We start from the raw sequence: 10105 nt of genomic DNA, 5'->3' as shown, positions 1-10105 counted from the left end.
ACGGAAAGAATGAATCACGAAGATGGCGCTGATGCTTGGGGTTCTCAAAGGCCAGAAACGCCCCCTTGGAATGCATCAGAGTACAGTCAACTCATCTCTGCAGGGCCGTTGCTGCCACTACTAGAACAGTATGCAGGCGTAGGTATGATGCGTGATAACAAAAGAAGAGAACAATTTCCATCTTCGCAACGATGAAGATGACATTCTACTTATGTCATACACTGTCATTTTTTTGCAGGTTCTTATGACCAAAACACTCATAGGGGGCCCCCGTGGCAAGTTCAGTCACAAGGCGCTAACACTGACAAATGTACGGGCAGCCAACTTCAACTAGCTAGTATGGCTAATCAAGGTAATGCAAAACGAAAAAAGAGCACATACTGCTGTGGACATGAAAAATGAACATGCAAAAAAACTGGCAAAAGGACTCACGAGCTATCACGGGTGAAAATGCAGAGCCTTCATGCAGCACGTGGCATCAGGCAGCACCCATGTACCTGCCATCGACGTCATACACAGGTGAGTCCATAAAAAAAGTGAAGTTGCGGATGCTCAATTAGCAGAAGGAGCATACTTGACAACTACAATTGCCATGACTGGACATCTACAGTTGCCATGAATTAAAAACTACACTTCTCATCCCTGGACAACTGTTGTTGCCATCCCTGGACACCTGTAGTTGCCATGGAGGAACAACTGCAGTTGCCATGCTAGTGCAACTACATTTGCCATGCCATGGCAACTGTGGTTGCCATACCGATGCAACTACAGTTGCCATGCCAGTAAAACTGCAGTTGCCACATCAGGGGCAACTGCAGTTGCCGTGCTAGCACAAAACTGCATTTTCCATGAATTGACCAACCACTACTATGCTTACAGGTTATTACGCTGGTGGTAACCCGGCAAACGTCTCATGGCAAGCTTCACAAATTGCAGGTGGAGCACGTCATTATGGTGTCACGGACCACACAAGATGGTCAAATGCAGCACAACAAGGTAAGGAAAAAAACTGAACCACAAAAAACAGCGCTACATTTGTTATTTGTAGTTATTTGTAGGCAAAACAAATAGTTGCCATGTTTGTTGAACAGTAGCTGCCATGACTGGACAGCTACAGCTGCCATACATGTCCACGCGCAGACTCATGGCTTGCTGTTTGAAATGATGTCATGCCAAATCACTCGAAGATGGTGTGATCCGTTGCGATACACATGTTATCCAAACAAAAATCTTACTCTCGTACCTGTTTTTTCTATTACAGGGCCTACAACTACACTGAACAGCGGCGCGGGGACATCTACGGCGGGGAGCTCTGAGCGCACGGAAGACGCGTTCCACCAGCCAGCAGACAATCATGCCGCAAACAATTTCGAGTCAGAGTCGGGAATGGCAATCATTCCAACAATGCCGACAAGCACCCCTTTGAACACAAGCACTGGCAACACTCAAGTAGATGGAACTGCCGTCGATACTGAAGTGAATGATGAAACTGACGACGAAGCACAAGGGGATGAAGATGGTGGGCAATCAGATATCGTGGTACCTCAGCCACCATACATTGGGCAGAGATTTGAATCGTTCGAACAAGCAAAGGAATACTACCAGACATATGCAAAGTTCCATGGATTTGCGGTCAACACCGAGTACCATAGGAAAATTAAGAAAACTAACGAGTACAGCAGAGGTGAGATGAGGTGCCACAAGGCACGGAGGAACAAGAAGGGGAAAGGTGTTGCGCCTATCGTTCCGGAAAGAAAGAGAGGTATCATTCTCAAGACTGAGTGCCCTGTCCGATGTAAGCTAAACGTAGATGGAGCACAGTGGGTGGTCAATGAATATTTTGACGAGCACAACCACCAACTCATAAAGAAGTTCGACCTGGTAAAATTTCTGACCGCCCACAGAGGGTTCACCCCCGTCGAAAGGAAATTCGTAAAGCTGCTACATGATTGTAACATCGGTCCATCAAGAATGGTACAGATACTATCTCTCATCCACAACAAAAAGGGGACTCTGAGTAGCATGCCGTACATACCAGCTGACGTCACAAACCTACAGGCCAAGTACCGTAGAGAGAGCAAGTTGGCAGACATAGAGGCCACAATGGCCTACTTCGATGAAAAAGCGAAGGAAGATCCAGATTTCTTCTACAGAATAAGGTTGGACGATGAGGACCGTGTCAGGAACATGTATTGGGTGGATGGTGCTGCAAGGAGAGCCTACAAACATTTCCGAGATTGCATTTCATTCGACGCGACATACCTCACCAATATGTACAAGATGCCATGTGCTCCGTTCATAGGAATAAATAACCATAATCAGTCGTTGCAGTTCGGCTGCGGGCTCGTCCAGAACGAAGACACGGATGAGTATGTTTGGCTGTTCAAGACCTTCTTGGAGTGCATGGATGGACTTGCTCCGATGAACATAATAACAGACCAAGATTTCAGCATGCGTGCAGGCATAGAGGAGGTCTTTCCGTTGGCAGTGCACAGGCACTGCAGGTGGCACATTATAAAGAAGGCTGAGGAGACGCTAGGACCGTTCTATGCTGACCGTCTAGAGCTGCACAAGGCATTTGAGCTGTGCGTGGACCACAGCTTGACGGTGGAGGAGTTTGAAAGGAGCTGGATGGCCATGACTGAAACACATCAAGTCCAAGACAATGAGACTCTTGTTAGCCTGTGGGAGAAGCGAATGTACTGGGTGTCGGCCTACTTCATGCGGTGCTTCTTCCCCTTTCTGCAGACTACGCAGCGCAGCGAGGGGTTCAATGCTGTTTTGAAGCGGTACGTCAGCCCTGGCAACTCATTGCTACAGTTTGCCAAGCAGCACACCGTTTTGCAACAAAAAATTCTGGGATCTGAGCTACAGCAAGAAGCGACCACGGCACTAAAGCAACCAAAATTGCTAACGTATTTACCGATAGAGAGGCAAATGAGCAAGATATACACCAACAAGATCTTTAACAAGTAAGTCAGTTGCGTTACAGTCTTATTTGCAGAAAAGCACCAAGTTAGTAGGTGCCTTATAGAGTGCAATGCAGTTGCCATGATGTGCAGTTGCCATGTTTAATGAAATATTGTTTGCCATGCTTACTCAGCTGCATGATGCCATGTTCAATGAAAATTCTGTTTTGCCATGCTTGCTCGGGTGCATTTTCCTTGTTGAATGAAGTTCAGTTGCCATGTTTAATGCACTGTGCTTCCATTGGGGCATGTTGGCATGCAAATGCCAATGTCAACTGGAAAAAATGTTATATTGGCGACACATATGCCGAAATGCAGTTGCCATGTTTAATAAAATGCATCTGCCATGTTTGTTGAAATGCAATTGACATGTTTACTCAACTGTAGATGCCATGTTTAAATAAAAGGGCAGTTGCCATGTTTTATGCAATGTGCTTCCATTGGGGAATATTGGTGTGGAAAAATGACGATGTCCAGTTGAAAATGTACTACAGTTGCCATGTCTAGTGTATTACAGTTGCCATGTCTAGTGTACTGCATTTGCCATGTTCAACGTACTATATTTGCCATGTTCAATGAACTATGTTTGCCATCTTCAAACAAAATGTATTTCTATTTCCATGACAACATAAGGTGGTACAAGAAAAGAGCACACGATAGTTTAACAGAAAACACACAAAACTTGCAGATTCCAGGAAGAAATAAAGCGTGCCAGCATGTTCACGGCTTTCCAGGTGGACGAACATACGTTCAAGGTGTGTTCTATTTTGGGCATGTCAGATTCAGAACCTGAAGACCCGGACAAAGGAAGGAACTACTTCGTCAAAGCCTCGATAGGCGAAGGCGAGTACTACTGCCAATGCTGCAAGTTCGAACGGGATGGCATTGTGTGCTGTCACATACTAAAAGTAATGGACATGAATGCTGTGACACCGATGCCCCGCCATTTCATAAGGCGGCGATGGACTTGGGACGCTGACGACACGTTGGCGCCGCAGACAACACACGCAGTTCTGACTGTGCATGACGAGAGACCTGAGTCAACCATGGAAGCCGTGAGGCACGTTGTGCTGACAAAGAACTATGCTGAGCTAATTGATGAAGCGTGCAAGAGTGATGAGACAGCGAGAGTCGCAGAAAAACACAGGAAGGCACTGAAAAGAGAGCTTGATGAGATCAAGAAGAGGAAAGCTGAGGAAGCCTTACACCGGTTCCCCCGCACATCAAGTGTGCCTTCATCCACGGGGCCATCATCTGAAAACTCGGAGATAGGATCTGGAACAGCAAGCACACAGACCCAGGTCAGGAACCCACCCTGTTCTATCACAAAGGGTCGTCCAAGAGAGATAAGGTACAAGTCGGGATTGGGGATCCAAGCAAAACACAAGAAAACGAAGAAAGGGGCGGGCAATCCATGAGCAAAAACTGGGGCGATGTGACATGGTCCTTGTGGACATTTTGTTTTGTACCCTAGATGATGAGATTTTTTTTGAAATTGGGAGAATGACTCTTGAGGGGCATCAGAAGTGGAAGGAAAATTCATTGAATGGATAAATGCAGTTGCCATGTTATGGGTACTTAATCTGCCATGTTATGTGTAGTTAATCTGCCATGTTATGTGTAGTTGGTCTGCCATGCTATTTTATACTAAATATGCCATGCTATTTTATACTAAATATGACATGCTATTTTATACTAAATATGCCATGCTAGTTGTACTGGATCTGCCATTTTATTTGTACTGGATCTGCCATGTTAGTTGTACTGTATCTGCCATGTTAATTATGCTGGATCTGCTATGTTGTTTGTACTGTATCTGCCATGTTAGCTGTACTGAAAATATGCCATGGTATTTGTAATGACTCTGCATGGCATATATTTCCATGACAATACGACGCGGTTTAGAGACACATAGTGTGTTGTGTGCAAATGTATGGGAAACAAGTTGGAAAAATCGTAACGTGCATAAACCGCAGCAAAGGTTGTGGCTACATGATCAACCTAGCCATGCTAGCCGGTGCAGTTAGCGATGAAAAAGAAGAATCAAAACAGCCAAAATGAAAAACGATGATGACTTTCACTACCCATGTCTGATGAACTACATTTGCCATCTTTTTTAAAACATCATAGACGCATTCGAAACAGCAAACCGGTGCTAGAAACGATGAAACCATTGTAATAATGACAAACATAAAAACATATCTGCTGTAACGCCTAAAATAGGTTCATGTCCACACATATATTACAGAAACTATTCAAATGTCGCTCACACACCACCACTACATAGTTAGGCTACGCGGGGTTGCAGTCATAACATAGCATACAAACATAGTTTTCAACGAGAAACAAAGAGATAGTACCTTACATTCCTCGGCAACAGAATGTAAGGTATGCGTCCGGTGTGTAACGCCACATGATCACTTGTACTTCTTGATGACTTTCTTGACAGCTTCCTCCACGAACTCGCGTGCTCCAGACCGCTTGTTGAAATCTTCATTCGTCAACCAGTTCCATGTGTAGATTTTCCGGAGCTCAATGACCGTTGCAGATGTGATAGAGGGGACAATTCTGCCTTCCCACTTTGCAAAGTATTCCAGCGCGTGAAAGCCACAGTCCATCCTGCACGAGGAAAAGAGTCAGGTGAACACGCAAAAAGGACAGTCGTAACAAAGATAGACTTCAATTCAGATGTGACAACAAAAGAGAGGTTGGATTGATGTAAATGGCACATGAAGGAAGGAAGAAATTACGTGTTCCCTTGCTTCGCAGTCGCCACATACTCAGTCGGGAAATGCCTGATCTGGACCTTTGAATGTTCGTAGTGACGATTCCATGTCTCTTTGACGTTGTTAATGAAGAATTCGGCATGCGTAGTAAGGTCTGCATCAGCTTCCGAACGGATTGAATCAAGCACCTCAAAACGTTGGTTCTTCAGGTCAAGACAGATCGCATAGTGGTGACCACACTTGTCGTGTGGGTCATGTGGTGCAAGCTCCTGGAACATGGGGAACATGACCTGCATTTAAAAGTGAAGAAATGAGAAGCAGAGTTCACATAAAGAATAGCAGAGGGACAAAAAAAATTAGAATCACGTAGAATGTTTGGTTATGGGTGGGGGTAGTTGAAAGAAAGTTGCCTTCCATGTATGAACAAAATGTGCCGTGTATTTTACTATCAAGTTGCCACATAGTTTGCACGGGATGCAAAAATCAAGAAGTCAGTGTGCACGGTAGCTGTTGCCACATGAAAACATCTGCCACATAAACACAAAGTGCAGATGATGGCAAAAAACCACACCATGTGAAAAAACATTGCAGACAGGGAAGGAGTACTCACATATTTCTTCAGTGTGAGCTTGAATTCACCGTGTTGAGCAAAATTCTTCCTCAGGATTTTGTGGTGGAAGTCACCATCCCATATTTTGCAGGTCACATTGTAATGCATGATTATCTTGTCGGCACACACATCGGTGTGATTGTTGATGTAGTCGATCCCGCATGCAACTACATTCGTCGACATTTTGCCGTTTGGCCTCACGGACTCGGCAAGATCACCCAGCTCGACGTACGTCGCTCCGCATTGAATGACTTTGGTTCTGTCCAAACATAAGTTGTATGAAAACGATATGACATGGAATAATCATGCCTACTAAGTAAAAAAATATATGAAAGAACTAAAACGTAAGCGGATCGTGTATAGAAAGTACGAAGAAGATGAATGGTAAAAAAGGAGCAAAGCAAAATGAGAGATTATGGGGTGTGTTCATTTACGCTTTCAGCTCCTTCATGTGCCTGCTGCTGGCCCTCTCATTTCCAAACCGCTTGACGATATCGTACAGCTGGGTCTGTTCCTTAGTGGCCCTGAATTCGGGCTCGTAGTCTTCCGCGGGAGGTGGGTGAACTACCCTCTGCTGCCTCACAGAACCAGGAGTGGCACTCCTAATGGTATCCTCAGATATCGTATCTGCAGGCACGTTGGAACTTGATTGCCCTTGCCCTCGTGAGGACCTCCTCTGCAATGTTGCCTCCTCAATCATGCGGTAAGCTTCGTCAAGTGACGGTGAAATCTCCTCAGGGGTGGCTGCAATGATAAAAAAAAGTGGGTTAGGATACCTAGAAAATCAAAAACAGATGGATTGTGAGAAGATAGGTTGCATGATGTGAGATGTAGGTAGAAAAAGTGGGGCAGTTGCCATGTGTTGTCGAACTACAGTGGCCATGTCGTAGCAACTACAATTGCCATGTAGTTGCACTGTAGTTGCCATCTAGTTGGACTGTAGTTGCCATGTCACAGCAACTACATTTGCCATGTTGTGTCAACTCCATTTGCCATGTGATTGCCGTATGAAAAAATGCAGCATGGAAACAAAAAATGCAGGCGACATGGCGTGGCAAATCCAGTTGCCATGTGTAATGCACTGTATTTGCCATGTGACAGCAACTACAGTTGCCATGTTGAATCAACTTCAGTTGCCACGTGGTTGCCCAAATGTCAAATGCAGCATGGCAGCAAAAAAAATGTAGGTGACATGGTGCATCAAATCCAGTTGCCATGTCATCACATGTCAGTTGCCATCACAAGTGAGAACCCCCAAAATATATGATTGGGACAAAAGTCAAACTACAAAGATGTATACAAGAAAAATCATAAGGACATGACAAGTGTACCTTGCACAATCGGCTCTGCGAACTTGACAGCCTTCCTGCCCTCGACCATTGGCTGCGCCATCATTGCGGGCATGCCTCCTGGGAAAGAAAAGGCAACTGGCATAGGATCTTGCACCACCGGTTGATCTTGACTGATGCCAAGGCTGAAGCTCGGTGGGGTAAAGGCCATTGGGTGCCTCTCATTCCTACTAGCCGGACCACGAACGACTTGCGGGGCAGAATCCAAGGGTGAAAGATCGACAAACATATCTGAATCGGCCGCTACACAATGATCGGCCTTATTTGCAGGGCGGGGCGTGTTGTCAGCGGTATCAGCTGCAGCTTTCATGACAATCTTCTTGTTTGGGCTGTAGGGGACACCGACATTGTCTGGGAGCCTGGAAATGCGCAGATTTATGCTGGGGATTTCCACTGCGGGTAAAGGCGCAGCCTGCTCCGGTTTTTCACCTGCGTCACTCGTGCCCGGCTTGACACCTGCATCAGTTGTGCTTCGGTCTTCCGGTTTCTCCATCACATTGCTTTTGGCAGGTGGTGGGAATAGTGTGGACGCAGGAATATAACCAGACTCGTCTCTCCTGCTCCTAGCTACAGCCGGTGCGTTGGGTATGTCTGTTGGTTGCTTGCGGGGGCTACGACGCCTGGGTGGAAGACTAGCATGCGAAACAGTCACCTTAGCAGTATCTGCACCGACAGGAGCTGAGCTATTGTGCCAGGACTCTCACCTGTAGATGGCATATCCTTGTGAACTGCCGCCTTAGCCGCTTCTGTCATGGACACAGGAGTGCCACCACGCACGCGCTTGGAATCAGTGTCAGATGAGCGGGAATCTTCCTTGCTTAGGTTCGTCTCGGGAGCGTCCACTTCAACGCTTGCTGATGGGGTGGCATGGCTCACAGCAGCATCCTTCATTGCCAGAAGAGTTGGCAATATTTCAGCTGTCCTGACAGATACCGACTCATCACTCCTCGATGTACGGATGCCTGTTGTTCTAGCCTGCACATCTGTAGCCGGCGGAGATGGTCGGCCACTTGCATCAGAGTTGGTGGGAGCGGTCAACGGTGCAGCAACAGTATTGTCGCCTGGTGCCTCATGTACATCTGAGTTGCCCCCTGTTGAGAACTTTGAATGCAGGCGTTCGAGCGGGTCCTTACTGATATGCTTGGCCCCGCGCGTAGTAGTCTTCTTCACCCTGCAAAAAAATAAAGCACATGAAAAAGGTATTAAAAATGAACAAAAATATGTTTGCCTTGGTAGAAATCTTAAAAGTATGAAAAACAAGCGGAAAAGCTGGTAGTTGCCATGTAAGGGGAACGTGAGTTGCCATGTGTCATAATTAGCAGTTGCCATCCAGCAGCAGTTGCCATGTTAGCCAAATTGAAGAATGATAAAAATGTCTGATCTGCCATGAATGCAATTTCAAACCTAGGTGTGGGATGAGCTCACAAGCCAACGGTAAAGATGGCAGTTGCCATTAGGTACATTAAAGTTACCATTTGGCCTAGATTCCAGTTGCCATGTAAAAAACAATAGGAGTTGCCATACACTTAAAAAGGAAGGAAAAAATCATTTGGAGAATAGCAGTTGCCACGTGGGGGGCGATGACAGAAGACAATGTGACAAGCTAAACAGATGCATTGGAAAATCAAGAAAATATAGCGCCATGTCAATGAAAGCGGATGAAAAAACCTACTTCTTGACTGCCTTCCTCATGTGTGGCAACACGACAGGATCCCCGGTGTTGGTCGTCGTCGTGCGAGGAGATGACCTGGTGGAAGGGGTGTCACCGGCAATGGGGGCGCCTTTGTTCAACCGAGCAGAAACACGGGTTGGCGTTGGCGCCTGTTTCTTCGTAACTGCTCGTCCACCAGCTGTCGGCTCGCTGCACGTATGAGATGGAGGGAAAAAAAGGTGGCAATTGTCAGACAGCAAACTCGTTGCCGCGCTTGACAAAAACAAGTGCAAAAAAAGGATGAGTCTGTTCGAAGAAAATAGACAAAGCAAAAAACTAAAATAAAAGTCGAACCTCTTCCTGGCAGCTACGGGGTCGGTCCTAGACCTCTTGCCAGCAGAACCCTGCCCAACACCCTCTGGAGCCCTCCCCCTCTTTGATGGAAAAACCCCCTCGCCTCTCGCAGCCGTGTGTTGTTTCACTTTCTCCGGTTGGGGGACATCTGTTGCATCCTTACCCTTGTTACCACCTGCGTGAACTTCAGCATGATCATCATCATCGGTGTCCTCTTGCACATTCTCCATGACATCGTCGTCATCCTTGCTGAGACCAGCATCTCCACCTAGTTCATCTTGTGTGTCAGCAGGCTCTTGGGAACTGTTGTAGTCATACCGGCCACGGCAACCGGTTGGCCGGTGTGTACGTTCTGGGACAAACGAAGTGAACTGCATCGCAACTGCGTCGCTGTCAGAGCCACTGAGGGACGTCCACTGACGAGGACATGTATTGGGGGTAGGGTG

At 46.5% G+C, this 10105-nt stretch overlaps 2 protein-coding genes across 2 annotated transcripts; one reads left to right on the top strand and one right to left on the bottom strand.

The window, feature by feature from the left end:
• On the top strand, positions 1–2976 carry LOC147987065 (protein FAR1-RELATED SEQUENCE 5-like). Its single transcript, XM_087540239.1, has 5 exons — positions 1–142; positions 239–352; positions 457–519; positions 880–996; positions 1262–2976. The coding sequence occupies exons 1-5, from the start codon at positions 10–12 to the stop codon at positions 2974–2976; spliced, it is 2142 nt and encodes a 713-aa protein (XP_087396365.1). The 5' UTR covers positions 1–9.
• Positions 2977–5386: 2410 nt separating this feature from the next.
• On the bottom strand, positions 5387–6488 carry LOC147987064 (uncharacterized). The gene is made up of 3 exons (XM_087540238.1): positions 6306–6488; positions 5720–5985; positions 5387–5588 (listed from the first exon to the last, which is right to left on the bottom strand). Exons 1-3 carry the CDS (start codon positions 6486–6488, stop codon positions 5387–5389), a joined length of 651 nt encoding a protein of 216 aa, XP_087396364.1.
• Positions 6489–10105: the final 3617 nt, after the last annotated feature.

Source organism: Triticum urartu, chromosome 2A (genome assembly GCF_056163025.1).
Source record: "Triticum urartu cultivar PI428250 chromosome 2A, HENAU_Tu73, whole genome shotgun sequence".
In the NCBI taxonomy this organism is placed as follows: Eukaryota; Viridiplantae; Streptophyta; class Magnoliopsida; order Poales; family Poaceae; genus Triticum; species Triticum urartu.
This window is presented reverse-complemented; position numbering and strand designations above follow the sequence as displayed.

Excerpts from the sequence above, each read along its gene's own strand:
- LOC147987064 (XM_087540238.1), bottom strand. The coding sequence starts at position 6,488 with ATGTCGACGAATGTAGTTGCATGCGGGATCGACTACATCAACAATCAC. Across the intron at positions 5,986-6,305 it reads AGCTCACACTGAAGAAATAT|GTCATGTTCCCCATGTTCCA; the intron begins GTGAGTACTCCT and ends TTTTAAATGCAG. Across the intron at positions 5,589-5,719 it reads ACTGCGAAGCAAGGGAACAC|GATGGACTGTGGCTTTCACG; the intron begins GTAATTTCTTCC and ends TTCCTCGTGCAG.
- LOC147987065 (XM_087540239.1), top strand. The coding sequence starts at position 10 with ATGAATCACGAAGATGGCGCTGATGCTTGGGGTTCTCAAAGGCCAGAA. Across the intron at positions 520-879 it reads GCCATCGACGTCATACACAG|GTTATTACGCTGGTGGTAAC; the intron begins GTGAGTCCATAA and ends CTATGCTTACAG. Across the intron at positions 997-1,261 it reads GTCAAATGCAGCACAACAAG|GGCCTACAACTACACTGAAC; the intron begins GTAAGGAAAAAA and ends TTTCTATTACAG.